The sequence below is a fragment of the Phragmites australis genome, chromosome 1, assembly GCF_958298935.1.
Source record: "Phragmites australis chromosome 1, lpPhrAust1.1, whole genome shotgun sequence".
NCBI lineage: Eukaryota > Viridiplantae > Streptophyta > Magnoliopsida > Poales > Poaceae > Phragmites > Phragmites australis.
Window position 1 is genome coordinate 50,526,194 of NC_084921.1, and position 19,541 is coordinate 50,545,734.

Here is a 19,541-nt window from a genome sequence, read left to right on the forward strand (position 1 = left end):
CTTCTGTACCATGCTGTGTGATCTTGCTTATTTTGAGCAGCAAAAAAGAAAAGAGTAGGTCCCATCGGGATTTGAACCCAGGTCGCCAGATTCAAAGATAACCCGCATATGCAATGAAGCCCATTTTTCATTGGCTTGAATCCATTTTCAAGTTTGCACTCGCCAGAATGGAACACACGCGGGAATATCCGACGAATCCCTTGAGAAATTTTCATGGGCCCGAAATGGCCTGATGTATTATGAAATAAAGCAAACTTAAAGCAACAATCCAGTAGGAAATAGCAACATTACGTCTAGTTACGGCAGCGGAGTTTTTGAGGAAGTAATAATAATTTCCTTGTGAAAATTCTTCTTTGAAAATGGGTCTTCATGGTTCAAAAACTAAATATTAGTATAACAGAGTATGTTGCAGTGAAAGTTGAAAATGTAATACTCCTAGCAAGACCCAATTCATCGATCCGAGAGAAACGAGATGCTAGCTAGGCCGCTAGCTGCTCCATACATCACACGACCATAGGCCTCTCTCAATCTCACTAAAATCCAATAGTCCAATACAATGTAGAGAGAGAGAGAGAGAGAGAGAGAGAGAGAGAGAGAGAGAGAGAGAGAGAGAGAGAGAGAGAGAGAGCACTTTCCCGTGACGCGTGTATCCTACCGACCGGCTCCATCAGTACGTCCCACGCCCCATGCCTCTCCAGACATACTCGCGGCCGGGGATCGCACGAGCTGCACCAGCTCTGGCCCAGGACGACTCCGCAGCCAGAGATTGGATTCGGGGAAACGTGGCCGCCTGGCTACCCACCCCGCACCCTATCCTCCGCCTCGCCGCTCGCCAATCGCCACCTCCAAATGGCGCCAAGCCAGCTTCACGCTTCCCACGCATGTGATCTCTTCTCATAAGAACTGGCTACGCAGCCTCGGAGAGTCGGAGCCAGTAGCCACCACAAGTCCACAACCACGCAGCAGCCGCGCACGTACTCGGCGTCATCGTGCGAGTGAGCTGTGTGTGTTGTACGTGACGCGCGCGCAGTTTCCATGGCACGGTTCATGCTCATGTCCACGAGCGTGAACGGCGGCCGCGCGCTGCCGTCGCCGCAGGCCGTCCGGCCGGCGCCGTACCCGCGGCTGGCGCTGCCGTCGGGCTACAGGCACGCCAAGTCCGTCTCCGTCAAGACCCTGGCCCTGTTCGGCAAGTCCAAGGCCAAGGCCGCGCCGGCGAAGGTCCGTGCGTAGCTACACACTGCATGCCATGCGCACACACATTGCATGCTCAATCCTAGTTTTTTCCCCCTTCCTTCTGCGTGTTAGTGACTGCCATGCATGTGTATGATGGTTTAATCGATCGAACAGGCTGCTGCGCCCAAGTTGAAGGTTGAGGACGGTATCTTCGGCACGTCCGGCGGGATCGGCTTCACCAAGGAGAACGAGCTGTTCGTCGGCCGTGTTGCCATGCTTGGCTTTGCCGTGAGTACTCAAGTCGATAACCATGCACGCATGCTTAGGAAGTAGTAGAACAAAGGTTTTTGAAGTTTTTTTCGTTCACGCAGGTCAACTACTACACCATCTCTGATATTAGTATGGAATTTTTTAACTGTATTATTCCGGATGTTCTAGGAAGAAATTTCGTTCATTTAGCAAAAAGCACAGCCATTCGATTTGCACGGCTGTGGGGTTACTGCGTGTAAAGTTAGTAGCTTCATAAGTTTCAGCAATGAAAATTCATCCAGGAACAAGAGGATGAGTAACGGATGGGAACGAAAATAATTTCAACATGCTTCCTAAATTTCATTCTGAGGCTGAAATTTAGGAGGGTCGGGTTGACGGTGGGGTTAGGGCTTTGGGTTGCCGACGATGGATTCTCGACGGGCGGTAGGTTTAGAGGAAGATCAGCGGCGGTAGGCTGGCCTGGCGGAGGAGGCGGGCAGGGGTGGAGCGGCAAGGCGGTGGAGGATGGCCGATGTGTAGTGTCGAGGCGGGGGCTAGGGTGAGCGAAGACGGTCTAGAGAAACTAGGTTAGTATGGTGACAGATTTTGTGGCGGGAGCGTCACCAAAGATGGGTGGAGGGCGGGAGGTGAGAGGAGACTGCTAGATGTTGAAGATGCACGTGAGCCATTGGATCATGATCTGACAGCTCATATTCATCTCCTGAATTTTTAAAAAACAGGCGTAGGAGATATAGCATTTGCCTAATTTCAAACGGTCAAAACTCAAAACTCGAGTACTTTCCATCCAACTCAAGTACTAGCTAGCAATTCCCAAAACTGAATGTCTAATTCGTGCATTACATATTTTTTCTGTAGTATATTCTCAATTCAAACGACAATTTTACACGATTCTCTTGAACAACGTTAATGCCAGGCATCGCTACTTGGAGAGGCCATCACCGGGAAGGGCATCCTGGCCCAGCTGAACCTTGAGACGGGCATCCCCATCTACGAGGCGGAGCCCCTCCTCCTCTTCTTCATCCTCTTCACCCTCCTCGGCGCCATCGGCGCTCTCGGCGACCGTGGCAGCTTCGTCGACGAGGTCACAGGCCTCGACAAGGCCGTCATCCCCCCTGGCAAGGGCTTCCGCTCAGCCCTCGGCCTCAGCGAGGGAGGTAAAACAATATACTGCATCCACGCACTCCACAATCGCTTGCACCATTTCCATGTTATGGCACCAGTGGCGACGCTACGTTGTAGTTTGGTTGGTCCACATGTGAATCCAAATTTTGCTACTAACATACTACTATTTATGATATATCGCTTTGAAATTACATGCATTACTCGATATATAATGAATTAGTGTACCACCATCGTTTTACCGCTAGCTTCGCCACTGCATGGCACAACGTGCGCGCGTGCATATACGACGCGTTGATGATCGTGTGATGCATGTGCAGGGCCGCTGTTTGGGTTCACCAAGTCGAACGAGCTGTTCGTGGGGCGGCTGGCGCAGCTGGGTGTGGCCTTCTCCATCATCGGTGAGATCATCACGGGCAAAGGTGCGCTGGCGCAGCTCAACATCGAGACCGGCGTGCCCATCAACGAGATCGAGCCGCTCGTCCTCTTCAACGTCCTCTTCTTCTTCATCGCCGCCATCAACCCCGGCAGCGGCAAGTTCGTCACCAGCGACGACGAGGAGTAGGCTGCCGGGGGCTGCGATTGATCGGTGCGTCGCTGTGCGTGTGCGAGTGCGTGCTTTGTTGGTACTGCGTGAGTAGGGTTGTTGTCTTGAGCTTAGCCAATACCATGCAATGCCTGCATGTGTAATGTGTTCTAGCTTTAAATGGATCGCAGGGTCAGGTTCTCCTAGAGTAAGATTTTGTTTAGTTCGAGAGATCACTAGCATTCACTTCCCAGTAAGCTAGAATTAATGAAAAGAAGAGAAGTTCCATTTCAAAAAGAAAAGTGTACAAGTACAATGGCATCGGTGTTCAAAATCACACTGATCATCGGTACGGCACTGAATATCTCAGAGGTGCTATCTTCTGTGACTCTGTTCCCAGTTTTGCCTGGCAAAGGTGATGAGTGATGACAATCTTCACCATTGAACAACCAAGTTCAGATGTAAATGGGCCTATCCACTTAGTCTCATTTAAGCCCAAGCAACCGGGTCACAGTTTCCCAGAATTCCTATACAAGCGTGGGTATTGGGGCCAAAGGACAGATGTCATCACCCGATTGGAGGAGGTGAATGGGAATGTCTCAAACTTCAAATTAACTTTTCCCCTTAACGGTGTGTCTATTTTCATATCTGTTTAAACCATCGTGTTATTCGAAATTAATGCAATAAAATACTATTCAATATAAATATATTTTTATACTTTTTATTTTGAAAATAATTCAATATTTTGATTCTTTTTCAAAATGTTGAATATAGTCTTTTTAAAATATTGAATACAAGAAATTAATTTTAAAACGGCCTACAGACTTGAGGCCCAGTTGCGCAGAGGAAAAAGTCGAAAACAGGCTTCATACTTGCGGCCATCTACGCGAATCGCGGGCCACGACTTGGTGGGCTTGATTGATTAGGCGGGCCACGCTACGCATCAGCTTAAAGTAGCACGCCATCTATTGAGGTGCCACAGTTTCCTGGTTCCTCATCTTTTGAGGACGGGCCTCTGCACCTGATGTCTAACCGTCTAAACTTTAAGCCCAAGTAATAATACAGTTAGGCTCTATGTGTTTTTTAAAACACCAATACAACTTAGTAGATATATACACATACTCACACCATTATATATATACAGTAACATAATATATACTGAAGACCAGAGATAATGAGTTTGAAGATTAACGAAGTCATCGTAGTTGCCTCGCTATTGATGAGTACATTATGTACCAATGAAAAAAATTGTCACACACCAGGAGCAAATCTAAAGTTTAATCCTTTGGATAGAGATACAACCACTATCACTAATCATATTATCGCCTCATGTTGCTAAAGCTAAACATTTGCAGCTCTATTTCTGGTACCAGCCATCGACACAACACACGCCATTACCAGTCTGGCTGACGGCACGTACGCGTGCGTGCTAAGCTCATCGGCAAAGTCCACGCATCCACGAAACGCATCAGCTCGAAAGAGTCACATCGTCATCGGTTCCACTAGCTCATCAGTGATGAGATGTTGCAGCTGTGTAGTGCTGCAGATCATACGTGGAACCCCAGCTACAGCTCAAAGCGGGCTCTAGAGTCTAGACTGGTGGCTTGTCAAAAGGAAGCCCCTGCTGAATCATGCCATGCATGGGCTGAGATGAAAAGATGCCCACTGACATGCTATCCTGCTCTAGTTTATTGATGCTACCAAAGATGAAAGAAAGAACTGATGCTAGTCTGGGATACAATCAAATCCTGATGATTGATGAACCTTTTTAAGCCCAGATTATTATTAATAACTGCAAAGAGAAGGATGGATTGTTCGATGAAGCAAACAAGTGGGATTTGGAAAGCCGCTCGTATAATAACCAGCCAAACTGTTGCTTCGCTGTTGGTTGGCTTTCGACGGGCCACCAAATTTTGACGGGTTTTATTTGCAGAATATTGCAGCTAGATGGTTGCATAGATCCCACGCCACACGCCAGGATGAGCTATCCGGCTTCCTTTTCCCTCAGGTTGGTCAAGGAACTGCTTGCTCTAATTAGCTAGCGGTGAGATCATGGAAATACCAAACCTCTCTCTCTCTCTCTCTCTCTCTCTCTCTCTCTCTCTCTCTCTCTCTGAGTTCTTTGATGTAAACTTTCGGTATACGTTGCGGTCCAGCCAGTGGCGAAGCTACAATCGAAATAATGGTGCTGCACTGTAGTGAAACAACTTCGTAGCTGAGCACCACACACGTAGATCGCAGAGAGATTAAAATCGCAGTTCAAGAATCCAGGGGGGAAATCGAAGTTAACTAACCGGTCGATGCGAGCTTCGAGAAATGAAACGAAGGAGACCCCTGCTGTTGTGCCATCGTAGTCGTACTATAGAGACGTGAGTTGTTTCAGCCGGGACCCTGCGTCACATGGCCGCAACTATGGCGCGTGCACCCACATCTCTTAGAGCAGCTCTAATGGGCACATTTCTTAAAATTTATACTGGTCTTGTTATTCACAATTCCTTAGTAAAGAAGAGAAGTATTGAGATAGAGTCCGCTTCATACTAAAAACTATTTCTTACATTAAAACCTATATAAATTTTAAAAAATATACTCTACTAATTAGAGTTAGTATTGTAGCTGACCTTAGCTTGCTTGTACTCTGGACTAGTTAATCCTAGAGAGCAGTACTGCCGTATTAATCAACCCGTGATTTGACAAGGGAAACGCGAAGCGCCGGCCATTCGGACTATGAACGAATCTGCTTTACGGGGCGGCTTTTACAGATCAGAGAGAATATCCTACTGTACTAGTCTATAATATAACGGCGAGAAAGCAATAGCCAATTTATGTTCTGAAAACCAGCAGAACTAAAAAGAAAATGGCACGCAGTTTCAGTTCAGGCAAATGACAACTGAATGAATTGATACTCGTCAGCAACCTGTGCATATACGGATATACCGCTGGTTCTTGTTTCAGTTAAGACAAATGGGTTTGTAGATACTACATGTGGGTGCCGTGTGCACATGTTGTCGTCAGGTGTTGCGTTAATCTCGTCGGTGATCATGGCAACCGGCAGCAGGTGACAAGTGCCAGCACAGTGTTTTTCAGCACGGTGACAGGGTCTACCGGGTTTTGCACCTTGGCTTCCAGTGATTTATTTGGCTGCTCCGCAAAGGTAGAAAAGAATCCACGCACGTAACCGAGGCAGGAGGGCATGTAGCCATGCAGATCCGACCATGTGTCCGTGCCCTGTCGTGGCGCGCGGCGCGTCGGCAGCTTGGTTGATCCAAGGCTCCCCCTCTCGCTTGTCGTTTGCGTCGCGCCGGCCACATGGCGACCTGGAACTAGTTCCTTCGCGACTAAGAACCCTTGTTTTTTTTCCCGATTTCCTCGACATCTATCGATTGAATTCACCAAAAAACACAGTCGACGAGGGATATAAATTATACTCATAGGATTTTGTTCTATAAAAGATTTTCTTTTTTATTATAATATATGTTATATATATATTTTTAATTTAATTATTAGATCACGAGATAGATAATGTAAATAAATTTTTACAAGAGTTTTTTTTAACAGAATTGGGTAAAATTTGTTTTAGCTTGTGAGAAGAGGTTTACTAGTGCTGACTTTAGAACAGGGAGGCCCTGGCAGGAGGACGGCCCCACGTAGGAGGCGGGCGGCGGGTGGGGCGCGACCGCGCGAGGCGACGCCACGACAGGGACGTCTCCTTGTCGCGGGTTGGGGAGGACCGGTGGCTGGGAGGGAAAAAAGACATTGCTTAGCGCAGTGGTGAATCCGGCGACACGAATGAAACCGGAGACGAAAGGAGGATGGCGAGGCAGGGGTGTCTCTGCACGCATCCACATAGGACTGATGTGTGGAACCACATACCTCAACGGTGAAAAATCAAATAAACATTCGACTGGTGTGTGCAGTTCCTCCTTTTAAAAAAACTGAGAAAAAAGGTATATGTACGACTGTTTTGATTTTACCACCTCCCCTCCACTTGTGAGTTGTGCCAGCATATTTTGATGTTTCAAAATTCAATGTTCGAACCATAACCTTAATTATTAACTACCTAGGACTAGGCGTAATATTTTTTTTTACTTCAACAGTGTTACTTGTCATTCTCTTCAAGATTGACAGCTACGTACACCAACATTTAATTAGTTTTTTGTAGTGTCGTGATCATTGGATGCTGCAGCCAACTGCAAGGCTCTATAAATGATGACCAAACATGTCACCTTTTTCCATATAGCCATGCCGGATTCCATAACTAATAGCAACAGAATGGCCAAGCATGTCACGCTTCTGAAATCTTAAGGGCAGGCCCATGATAGCTGCCGATATCTCTCGTGCCCTGGCTAAACCAGATGTACTGATCAGGTGACCAAGAATACTGGCGAGGTTAGAGTTGGGAGTTGATTTTTTTATTTTTTTAGAAGGGATTTTTTTGTTGTTCGGATTTATAGTCTGTTTGGTAGAATTTTTTTTAATTTAAATTTTCTATGGGGAGTGATTTTTTGGAGTAAATGATTATGTGACTGAAAGTGATTCTATAATGATTTTTTAAAATAAAATATATAGAGAAAGTGATTCTGTGTAAAAAATGAATAAAGAGAAACTGTTTTTTACTCGTTAGGTTCTCATTCATTTCAGATAATCACTCTCATAGATTTCACTCAAAATTACTATTTAGCAGAATTATCTCTATTTGTAACCTAGAAGCTGTTCTGGATCCGTTAGACATTCCCTTAAAAAGGGAGGCCGGTCTGCGTTGGGGCTTGGGGCTGGACCTGGTTTCTGCAGAGCCGCTAGCAGCCGATGGCGTGTGTACCAAAGCGAGAACGAACTCATCGGTCGGTCATGTTTCAGATGTTTCGGACGACTGTGAGAAAATCTGCACGGTTAATTTGCCACCATGAAGCGCGCGCAGGTTCGTTCTCTTATCTGCAACATCAACTCTCCGGAGTCGGCAGGTCTCTCTCTCTCACTGAGTAATTGACTGGCCAAAGGATACGTGCAGTAGTTTTGCGGTGCACCTGCCCATACACGATCGTGACATGGACTACTACGTACAGTATGACACTTGCCTCGTGATTAGACTTACAAAATCCAACGATGTGGTGAGTCCACGACACACTTGGCACCCATGAGTAGCCATGAACCGTGTCGGCATGTTAAACGCAACACATCGGCAATCCTTGATTAGCAGAAGACAGTACGAGAAACAACGCTACCTAATCACTTTTAGTACGTATCCATGGCCAGTTAATCGTGCCGGAGGTACATGCTCACATGAAGCGAAATGAGGGCGCCGGCTCCATGATTTGTACGGCGCCCATGTCTTCCGGGGAAGAGAGGCTGACTGTACCACGTAGCCGCAGCAGTAACTCCTTTTGCTTTGCTCGTCCTTTCCACAGCATTGTTCTTCGCTTTTACTAGGGATGAACAGGGATGACACAGTTTATTTGCTTGATGCATGGATCAGGATGCATCGAAATCATTTTAAGAATTAGTACGGTACCTATATTAATAGTATAGTTAGTCTCGTTATAATTTTTTTATAACAATAATATTTAATTAAAAATTACTCTATTTAGCTTTTTCACAATATTAATGTCATTTAATTATAAAACACATAAATTTAAAATAAAAAAATAAAAATTATTTATACTCTAAACTTACACGAAGTCGTATACCTATATCGGTTCAATGTAGAGGGGCGAATTAGTAGCACGGTTCTTTGTTCGTTCCTGAGTATCACTGCATAATCAAAATCACAACGCAATAGTTGAGCCTAGTTTATTAGTTGACGGGATTGCTAAAGCACCTCGTGATAGATCCAATGTAGTTAGGCTTATCCAAGTTTGTTAAGTCCAGTCTTTTTATTCTTTTGATGAAATAATTAAGCCTGATATTTGAGCCTACCCACGGAGAAATAATGGTTTGTTGTACTCCCTCCATAAAAAAGTGTTATTTTAAGTTATATGTAGTCAATTATTTTAAATTTTAACTATAAATTATTTTTTATTTATTAAATTTGGATATCTAAAATTGATATGTAGATTTACCACGAAAATTACTTTTATAATAATATATATTTACTATATTTTATCAATATATTATAATAAATATTAGTAGTTAAAATTGTATTTTGAAAATCATATCAATATCTAAAACGAATGGAGTAACAGTCGATTAATACTCATGCCGAGGTCAGTGCACATTGAAAAAAAAAAATGTGCGGGCTAGCTAACCCGGCTTAGATTCCTTACTCCAACTTGTGTGGAGGGACGCTAGTTTGCATATGGGGGGATTGGATTGGTAATTAATGACAAGTTGGAACCTAGAAATGTCAAGAGAACATTTTTACATGAATTCCAGAGGGAACTGCTCGATTTCTACATTTCAAAAAGAACTTTAAATAAATTTGAGAGATTGCAACTCCATTCACACATTTTAAACAGGCTTTTAAAAAGGTTTTTGTCTGAGCCTGAAAAAGTCTTTTCCAAGAACATCCCCATTCAAGCGGAACAGAATTTTGCGCGTCGGATCCGACGGCGAATAGAAGCCAGCCAGGCCCGCACGGCCCACACGCCCGGTGCGCAACACGGACGCCGACAGCTGGGCCCACCCGGCATCCCCTCCTCCCCGTCCCCCTCCCCTTGCTTCCTTCCGCTCTCTCGCTGGCGCTGGCTTCCCCGGCGGTCCCACCACGCTGCGCTCCTACCACCAGCACTATATAATCCCCGATCGCCTCACGCACACGCACCGACCCACCGGCCGACGAGGCGCAACGCAAACCCACACGCACCGCGCCGCCTGCGCCGTCGTGCCGTACCGATCCGCGCCTCCACTCAGGTGCGCTCAAGCCTCAGGCTACCGCCGCCGTGGTCCCGTGGGCCCCGCGGGTGGCGTCCCGACCGTGCTTGCACAGGTCGAGGGGGAAGCGCGGGGCCCGCAAGCCGCGGCTAGCCCGGGGGGCGGGGTGCGGAGGCGGAGGAGGTAGGTATGGAGAAGTACGAGGTGGTGCGGGACATCGGATCGGGCAACTTCGGGGTGGCTCGTCTGATGCGCAACCGCGAGACCCGCGAGCTCGTCGCCGTCAAGTGCATCGAGCGCGGCCACCGGGTTCGTTTTTTTCTTGAAACTTTTTGTTATGGCTTGTTCGGGGAGGTGAATTAATCACTGTCTGGGTGGATTGCGCCGCGGTTCTAATTTTGTTGATTCTGGGGATCTGTGCTGTGCAGATCGACGAGAATGTGTACAGGGAGATCATCAACCACCGCTCGCTGCGCCACCCCAACATCATTCGCTTCAAGGAGGTTCGTCGATGTGGACCAAAACGTTTGCCCTGTTCTTCATTTTCCTTCGCCTTTTTTTGATCACATATTGTTTGGTGCCATTTTAGTGTTAGGGAGCGGTTTTAAAGGGTGGCGGATGAAGTATTTCTTTGAAAATATATTCTGTAGTTTAGTTTGAGACTTTATTGATTCCACTTAACTGCATATAGTGAGGGAATATTTTCATTGGTGCTGTTTAATTAGGTGGCAACTTTTGCTACTTTCCTTCGTCCTTTGTCCCTTTCCTTTCTTTCGTTTTAGGCTACTCTCCTTGTGTTTCTTACGAATTAGGTACGCATGTTAGCGTCACGTTTGCATGCGCTTTACATACTAGTTATGTTTTCTGTCGCGATTATTCGGTGCAAAATCTCAAAACTTAAAAGGTTAAAAAATGTCTGTTTGAATTGTAGTGAAGTTTAAATGGACGAAGAAATCAGATTGTGCCTTCACCCTGTTAGCTTCAGTAGTCTTCTCTTCTCCTTTTCTGAATCACATGGTTTTAATTGCTTTGGGAATAAATTCTGCAGGTGATACTTACACCAACACACCTTATGATTGTGATGGAGTTTGCAGCAGGCGGGGAGCTCTTTGATCGAATCTGTGATCGTGGGCGGTTTAGTGAGGATGAGGTCTCGTAGCTTAGTCCTGAGTGTATGTTAATATTTTGATGAAAGAGTGGTACTTAATTTTTTTCTGCTTAGTGCAGGCCCGGTATTTCTTTCAGCAGTTGATCTGTGGCGTGAGCTACTGCCATTACATGGTACAAAACACACACAAAAATATATTTGTTTAGTAGATAACATCCAAAATAGCAACCCACTTGTTTAAGCATAAATGACCGTTATACTTTGTGTTTTTATTTTTAATCGATATACTGGTTTCCGTTAATGAAAAACTGTACTTTGATGTATGAGATTTATATCTGTATTTCCAATAATTGATTCGGAGGACAAATCTGGTCAATACCAGCAAATATGCCATAGAGATTTGAAGCTGGAGAATGTTCTCTTGGATGGCAGCCCAGCTCCACGGCTCAAAATATGTGATTTTGGTTATTCCAAGGTTGTTTGCTGAATCCGTGGTTAATATTGCAACACTGAACTTATTGAAATTTCTATAAATTTTCATTAAGAAACTATTGCCGTGTCTGGAACAGTCATCAGTATTGCATTCAAGACCCAAATCAGCAGTGGGGACGCCAGCATATATTGCACCAGAGGTGCTATCCCGTCGCGAGTATGATGGAAAGGTGAGTTTATGTCCCTGTGTTTCTTTTAACACCTTTGCAATATACTCTGTTAGGTCACTCATAATCTTTATCTAGGCATTGTTTGTGACTTTGTGCAAATATCCTTTTGCCTTGCTCTCGTCCATATGTGAAATACTAAGGTGCAAGTTGAACATGAAAGTTCTGTTTGATCTAAGGTTAGTAGTGTTTTGGCATAACAATACTGATTCACCCAGATTTTTTAGGTGCATAAATTAAATGATGGTTATCAAACTTCCCCATCACAACCATATAGTGGATGTACATTTTTCCATGATTGTGACTTTACACATGCATGGCTTCTCAATGTAATGAAAAGTCAGGTTGAATGACCCATCATTCTGAAACCAAAATTCTACATAAGTAGTTCTGTTGGACTCTCATGTGTAGGGCTGAACCACATTGGTCATTGTTTGTGATGATGAACTAATAAATTTGTAAAATATAGTGCATGCACTAAACTTCTTTGTTGCTGACATGCTGTTGGTGGACAGTCTTGTTTGGCTACTATATGGACTTCACACTGTTCTTTGATAGTGAATTTCATTATTAGCTGTAGTCACAAATACTGAACCAACAGAGGATCTGAAATTCTCTTGATAAATGCTTCTGATTTGGATGAGGAGTCATTGTCATCATGAGGTGCTAGAACATCTTCTGTTTGGTTTGTTGAGGTAATATGTACCACAAAGGATGTTGACATTGGAAACGTGGAGTGGGGCTATTTGGTGAACGCAGGCCGTTCATCCCCAAAAGAGGTTCTTATCCTACAGATTCTCCATGTAGCTATGAGATGGTTCACCTTTCAACTGTTGATGGAGGTTTTAGGTTCTAGTTTGTTGTCTACCACAACATTGTCATAAATAGATAGGTTCTGATAGGTTAATTACAAGCTAGGTTATAAGGAGAATTTTTTCTGCAGTCTTATTTTTGTCTTGCATCCCCCCTCCCCCCCCCCCCCCTAGAAACTTCTCAACACCTGTATCTTTTATTAAATCTAATTTTTGGAGCACAGTAAATGCAACTAAATCAATAAAGAACACTACTCTGGACATGTGCATCACACAATCCAAGTATTATGCAAGAGCTTGGAGTTCAATCCATATTGTAGGAAATGCGCTATCATGGGTAGCATTAAGCTTGATGGCTTGATATGAAGATCCAAAACCGCAAAAAGAGAAGAGATATAGCAGTTTATACTTGTTACCTGCATAACTAGGTGGTCAAAATTGGGCTTCATGCGCATGTCATCATGCCAACTTGAACAAATTGTTGACCTTATTTATTTCCCTTTTGATTCTTCTTCTGACTTGCTTGTTGAACATAATGTGTATAATATGTCCATGGAACGGCCTATTTGTTTCCTCCTGATGCTTCTGACTTGCCCTTTGTGTGTAATGTGTTTAGGGTTATGGTCTTTATGGTTTACGCTGATCTGCTTTGTATTTGCTTTGGTAATACTGTACTGACATGGATTATTGGTATGCTAAGCCATCAGTAGAACTTACTGGCTGCTCTCGATCAACTCCTCTACTCTGTTTTTTGTGACTCGTGCTCACAAGCAACCCGCATATTTGTCTATATTTTTTTAACGCAACAGCAGAACAGAACTGCACCACATAAAAGTCACCTGATCAATCAAAAATCAGTTCATTAGGATACTTTTGTCTTGGCACCTCAGAATCAAATAAGTCTCCTGTAGGATTACTGAATTTGAAGGTTTGTCAGTTTACCACAAAAACATAAACGACAGTAAGTCATGTCAAGCTCCGGAACAGACTTCAGACTATTGTTTCCATTATTCTAACTCCATTCTGTTAAATCTAACTACTGACCTTCTAATTTACTCTATCCTAATAAAGTTAGTTAATATTTTTGACCAGAAAGTATTATTCAGCTATACTCTCATTGGTGAGAATGAAACTTGTTCATGTAGCTTGCAGACGTCTGGTCCTGTGGGGTGACTCTTTATGTCATGCTTGTGGGAGCATACCCGTTTGAAGACCCGGATGACCCCAAGAATATACGTAAGACCATTCAGGTGACAAGCTATACGTCAATGCTATAGATATCATAACAATATCTGCCAGCATTTCCTTTTCTCCACATCACTTTACCCTCATTCCAATCGCTCTTCTTCACCCGCAGCAAATAATGCAAGTGCAATACAAGATACCAGATTATGTCCACATATCTACAGAATGCAGACAACTTATTGCCCGTATCTTTGTTGCCAATCCAATGAGGGTAATGATCTCAACATTTAAATTGCAGTCATGATGTGTCTCGATACAAGTGGCATAATGTGGACATGGTAATTTTGTCGAATGTTGATGCCGTATTTTTCACGAATGTTCTCCAGAGAACCACAATGAAGGAAATAAAGAGCCATCCATGGTTCTTGAAGAACCTGCCAAGGGAACTCACGGAGACGGCACAAGCTATGTACTACAGGAGGGATAACAGGGTGCCTTCTTATTCAGACCAAACGTCAGAAGAAATCATGAATATTGTCCAAGAAGCAAGGACTATGCCAAAATCATCTCGGTCGGGCTACGGGTGGGGCAATGAGTGTTCAGACGAGGAAGAAGAGAAGGAAGAAGAACACATACCAGGAGAGAACGAGGAAGAGGAAGATGAATACGATAGCAGGGTCAAGGAGGTCCATGCAAGCGGAGAACTCCGTCTCGACGCACTACGCATATGAAAGTGTGTGAAAGGAAGTTACATGTAGATAATCAGGTATTACGGAACTGAACGGTTCAGTGGGATGTATGCAATTTTGGCTGCAGAATTGCCTTTGTTCGGTCTTTTTCCATGTAACATAATTTACTTACACTGAGACAAACTACAATGGTCTTATATTGGTTTTGGGAGAAGACGAAACCTGTACAAATAAATCATATGCCTATCTGTCTGCGTTGTACAGTTTGCCAGGCCTGGTATGATAATTCTGGCGCATGTTGAAGTGTGATTGATGCTATCCACCACCACCTGAACACCCACTATAGATAATGGAAGCATTTTTTAATAATATTATTTTATTAAAAAATTATAAAATTAATACTTAAATTCATAAAATTGCAAGAACAGATACCTTTCGGCATGCGGAGTACCGACTTTTTATGTGGCAGTGGACTTAGGGATCTGTTGGCATGCGGAGTAAATTATTTATTCCTTAGCCGCCGATTCATCTCCTACGCATGACCATTGAACAGAGAGGCGTATCATGCAGCGACGAGCCGACAGGGGGCTACCGGTGAGTTTTTTTCTATTTTAGAAATAGTTAGTAATTTAGGAGTAGTTAGGAAAATTAGCAATTAAGAAAAATAGTAGGATATGAAATTAGGAAATAGTTAGGGAAATAGTAGGAAATTTAGAAATACAGTAGGAAATAGTTATAATTTAGGAATAGTTAAAAAAAATAGAAAACAGTAGGATATAGGTAGAAATTAGGAATAGTTAGAAAAATTAGAAATACTTAGAAAAATATTAGGAAAAAAGTTAGAGAATATTAGAGAAATGTAGAGTAGAGTAGATAATTTAGAAAAATAAGAATATAAAATTTAGAATAGAGTAGGTATGGTTCGAAAATTAGGGTAGAAAATATAGTATAGTTAGTTACGAAATGTAGAATAGTTGGAAAAGTTTAAATATTTTGGTAAATTCGAAGTAAAATAGGTTATTTAATGTTCTTCGAAGATTTGATATTATTAGTCGTACATATTTTCCGTCGATGTAGGGATTGTATAATTGAATTGTTGTGGATTTTTGTTGAATTGTATTTAGAATGGTAGGGGGAAAAGTTAGATTCATTTAGAATTTAGAGTAGGAAAATTAGATCAGAGTATAATAGATAATTTAGCATAGAGTATACATAGTTCAGAATCATTCAATAGTCTAACTATTTTGATGTAGATTGTGAATATAGAATACATGTACAATGTATGTTGTTAAAAATATTTACAATAGTTTTCTAGAATAGTTTGAAGTCAAATTATTATGAATATGCAGTAGAAATATTCCATGATTGTAGGGTATTTAGAATAGAAATAGAGTACTTTTTTTTGGCAGCATTACATTTAGAATAGTATAGTGTCAACAGAAAGAGTATAGTAGCGGTGATATTTGATGATTATATACTATACAAGTGTTGAGGTTGAATATATGTTGTTGTCGTAGATGTTGTATGGTGCTTTCAATTATTTGACCCGACGGAGTATAATATGGTTATTGAATCAGGGATATCGGCTATATTGGGGTTCAAGGTTTATTACAACCCTGGATATAACATATATTGTGACAGTGGGGTGGATTTGAATAACTTCCAGTATATTGACACATAATTGAATAGTCCAGGAGAGTTGAGGCGGGCTCAAGTGTTAGGTTGGTTGTATAATCTGTTGCAAGTTAGTCTAGCACATCTGTCGGTGTATCAGGAACCGGGGGTCCCTGAGTCCCGAGGCCAGGCCAACCGTCCGCCACGTGTCACCATCCCGCGAGGTCCCTCATGCGGGATGAGGAAAATCTAAGTTCCGGGAGAAGGTGCTCGGGGCCACAATCAGTGGTCCCCGAGCACCCCAGTTCCCCGATGATCCACGAAGTCTAAGTACCGGGAAGAAAGTGCTCGGGGAGGTGTCCGCTCACCCCCGAGCACCCTAGTCCCCCGACGATCAAAAGAGCCAAGTTCCGAGAGAGAGTGCTCGGGGCTGCGTGCGTCAGCTCCCGAGCGCTCGGTTCCCCGAAGATCCGTACAAAAGTGCTCAGGAGAGAATGCTCGGGGCTGCACGTGGCAGCCCCCGAGCACTCGGTTCCCCGAAGGTTCGTGCAAAAGTGCTCGGGGAGGCGAGCAGTACCCCCGAGCACTCGGTGCCCCGACGACCCAGAAAGGCCCCCAAGGGGCCCACAGATGAAGTGTCCGCCCGTCAGAGGTCCGAGGCCGCATTAAATGAGCGCGCGTGGCCTGACATATCCAACTGCTCCCGCCGCGGCGTCAGTTCCTGCCATGCTTTGGCAGAGGGGCGTGGGGCTATTAATTGCACGGGTCCCGTCCCGTATTATCCGGTGTATCTCGGGATAACGTTGCCAGTATCAAGGCGTTCCGCCTGCCGCCCTGCCGTGGCAGAGGAACAAGACAGGGCGGGTACGCCGGGTGGCTCTGTGGCTGCTCGGTGGGCCCTCTCAACGACGCCCGTTGCCAGGGCGTCCACAGTGACAAGTGATCAGACGCGCGCCGCGTTTTTCGACCACCCCAGTCACTTCGCCCAGAGGAAATGATGACGCCTTTCTCAATCATGACATCTTGGAACTTGTGCCCCTTCCTTCCCATTCGGGGTATGTCGCGGCCGGCGAGTGCATAAAAGGGTCGGCACACAGGGAGAAAGAGAGAGAGATCAACAAGCCTAAGCAGTCGACCTTGCCGCAATAGACGAAGAAGACGAACCCCACAACGAACCAAGCCAACGGACGAAGACATTGTGAGCTAGCCTGAGCAGAGCTCCTGCTGAGAAACAAGGAGCATCAAGCTCTTAGTTAGACACAATATTCCTGTAACCAGATACATCCTCGGGGGACCTCCCTCAGGACAGTTATTTCATCCATACAGGAGTAGGGTATTACGCCCCCGTGCGGCCCGAACCTGTCTAAACTTCGGTGCATTTACCTCTCTTTGCACTAGGTCGATCATCCCTCACCACCGGCCGTTGCATTCACTTCCACTTCCATTTATTTCTCCGACGAACTTATTCAGGATCATCCCCCTGGCCGAATCTCTAAAAAGGGGTCTCTCGGGATCCCTGCGACAGGAGTTAATCCTCCGACAACATCAGTGGCTGACAATGAATGTTCTGATTCCTAGACATCGCGAAACGAGGTGGCATGGGGAGCTCTGGGAGCTTCATGTTCGAAGCAACGGTAGAAATTTGTGTCAATGGGGTTGAGACAGGGTTTTTCCCACTGCATCCTTGTAGAAGCGAGCGATCTTGGCTCGACAGAAGCCAAACCTAGCACCATAAAAGCTGTTGGCAAAAATGTTATCGATGAAGAGCAACAGGATAATGTTATCGATGATATGATCATTACAGGAGATAATTCCAAGTGTATTGCCTTTGTGAAGACTCATCTCAATAACCAATTTCTTATGTTCGATCTTGGTCATCTTCGCTACTTTCTTGGGATTTAGATTTCATTTATCTCAAAGGGCTTCTTTCTGTCCCAAGAGAAGTATATTCAGGATCTTCTTCATCGTGCTTCTCTCATTGATGAGCGCACCGTTGAGACTCATATGGAGCTTAATCGTAAGCTTCAGTCCACTGATGGTGAGTTCCTATTCACTACTGTCATCTAGTTGGGAGTCTTGTTTACTTTGGTGTCACTCATTCAAACATTTCTCATGCAGTGCACATTCTCAGTCAGTTTGTTTCCGCTCCAACTCAGCTCCACTATAATCATCTACTGTGTGTTTTGCGTTATCTTCGTGGGCTAGCGATCTTTCTGATCATTGGTCTATTTCTGTCTACTGTGTTTTTCTTGATGGTTCTCTCATTGCATGGAAGACTAAAAAGCAAACTGCAGTTTTTTATTCTAGTGCAGATGCTGAGTTACGGGTCATGGCACTGTTGACAGTGGAGCTCAGTTGGTTACGGTGGTTACTTGAGGATTTTGTGTTTCTTCTACTGCACCTACTGCTCTTTACTCAAACTATACAACTGCTATTAGTATTGCTTGGGATCCGATGAAACATGAGCTCACTAAGCATATTGGTGTTGATGTTTCTTACACACGGACACATGTACATGGTAAGGTGATTTCTCTTTAGGATGTTCGTTCTGAGCTTCAATTAGTTGATTCATTCACGAAGGCACATAGTATAGCTTGTCACAGGTTCTGTCTCTCCAAACTCATTGTGGTTGATCCCCCGTGAGTTTGTGGGGAGGGGGATGTTACATATATATATTGCTCCGTGTAATATCCTCAGTCTATAAGTAGTTTCTTGCATATTGTTACCTATACATGTATATATACAGGGAATACAAATTGTTATTCCTAATAAGTACCATCATAAAAAGGTATAATGGAAAAAAATACCATCCAGTAATTTATGTGGCAACCCACATTGTAGCAGCAATGTTGATACAGTTATGCAAGTTGTTCCCCCTGTTCATAGTGATTTTTTATGTATTAATAAATGATGGGACTCATTTCACCGCCAGAAATGGTAAGGCCTTTCATCTGAGACCTGAGGGGTTTGGGAAACTCATTTGGATGGAACATAAGTAGTTCATCATTTAACATGTCGATTTATTCAAGGCCAGTTCATTGGTTGGTTGCTGTGGAAACATTCACCAAGTTTTGGGGTTAGGTCTAGACTATGATTATCTAATGTGTTTCTTTTTATTACTAGTTCATTGTCTTATTGTCTGCACCGTCACATACTATGCGAAACTTTGTTGTTGAAACATCTTGCCTTATGCTGTGAATATTTGCATCTTTCCTAGATAAAATTGTGTTGTTTTCTGTTCTGGTGTTTGCATATTTATTTTTAATTGATAATTCAGAAAAGTTTATAACTGTTACATTGATTATACTTCATTTTTTTTTCAATGTACTTGCAGATTCTTATGTTCCAGCTAGTGTTTCCCGCTCCTTTTTTTAAAGGAAGAGACGTACCACGTTTTGGTGATCACAAAGTTACTTGTAATTATCATTCTTGGTATAGTCATTTCACTGCCACTCTAGCACTGTGGTTTTCCCCCTCCTATATTACTTGGTTGTCAATCAACATGTCAACCAATGTAGTTATTTCAAATTGTAACATCAGCGATGAAGGTGAAATGGAAGCCGCTATTGGCAATGGTCA

At 43.8% G+C, this 19,541-nt stretch overlaps 2 protein-coding genes across 2 annotated transcripts; both read left to right on the forward strand.

The window, feature by feature from the left end:
• The first annotated feature begins 887 nt into the window (after positions 1–887).
• Positions 888–3,322, forward strand: LOC133925314 (photosystem II 22 kDa protein 1, chloroplastic-like). Its single transcript, XM_062371240.1, has 4 exons — positions 888–1,221; positions 1,351–1,464; positions 2,360–2,600; positions 2,886–3,322. Exons 1-4 carry the CDS (start codon positions 1,036–1,038, stop codon positions 3,128–3,130), a joined length of 786 nt encoding a protein of 261 aa, XP_062227224.1. The 5' UTR covers positions 888–1,035; the 3' UTR covers positions 3,131–3,322.
• A 6,483-nt stretch (positions 3,323–9,805) lies between these two features.
• LOC133925320 (serine/threonine-protein kinase SAPK4-like) lies at positions 9,806–14,596 on the forward strand. Its single transcript, XM_062371252.1, has 9 exons — positions 9,806–10,204; positions 10,324–10,398; positions 10,944–11,045; positions 11,123–11,176; positions 11,386–11,478; positions 11,573–11,665; positions 13,620–13,724; positions 13,832–13,930; positions 14,046–14,596. Exons 1-9 carry the CDS (start codon positions 10,085–10,087, stop codon positions 14,388–14,390), a joined length of 1,086 nt encoding a protein of 361 aa, XP_062227236.1. The 5' UTR covers positions 9,806–10,084; the 3' UTR covers positions 14,391–14,596.
• The last annotated feature ends 4,945 nt before the right edge of the window (positions 14,597–19,541 follow it).

What these genes read in the sequence shown, in the direction of transcription:
- LOC133925314 (XM_062371240.1), top strand. Translation starts at nt 1,036, where the DNA reads ATGGCACGGTTCATGCTCATGTCCACGAGCGTGAACGGCGGCCGCGCG. An exon ending in CCAAGGCCGCGCCGGCGAAG is followed by an intron (nt 1,222 to 1,350) that starts GTCCGTGCGTAG and finishes TCGATCGAACAG; the next exon opens with GCTGCTGCGCCCAAGTTGAA. An exon ending in TTGCCATGCTTGGCTTTGCC is followed by an intron (nt 1,465 to 2,359) that starts GTGAGTACTCAA and finishes CGTTAATGCCAG; the next exon opens with GCATCGCTACTTGGAGAGGC.
- LOC133925320 (XM_062371252.1), top strand. Translation starts at nt 10,085, where the DNA reads ATGGAGAAGTACGAGGTGGTGCGGGACATCGGATCGGGCAACTTCGGG. An exon ending in GTCGCGAGTATGATGGAAAG is followed by an intron (nt 11,666 to 13,619) that starts GTGAGTTTATGT and finishes TTGTTCATGTAG; the next exon opens with CTTGCAGACGTCTGGTCCTG. An exon ending in TTGTTGCCAATCCAATGAGG is followed by an intron (nt 13,931 to 14,045) that starts GTAATGATCTCA and finishes AATGTTCTCCAG; the next exon opens with AGAACCACAATGAAGGAAAT.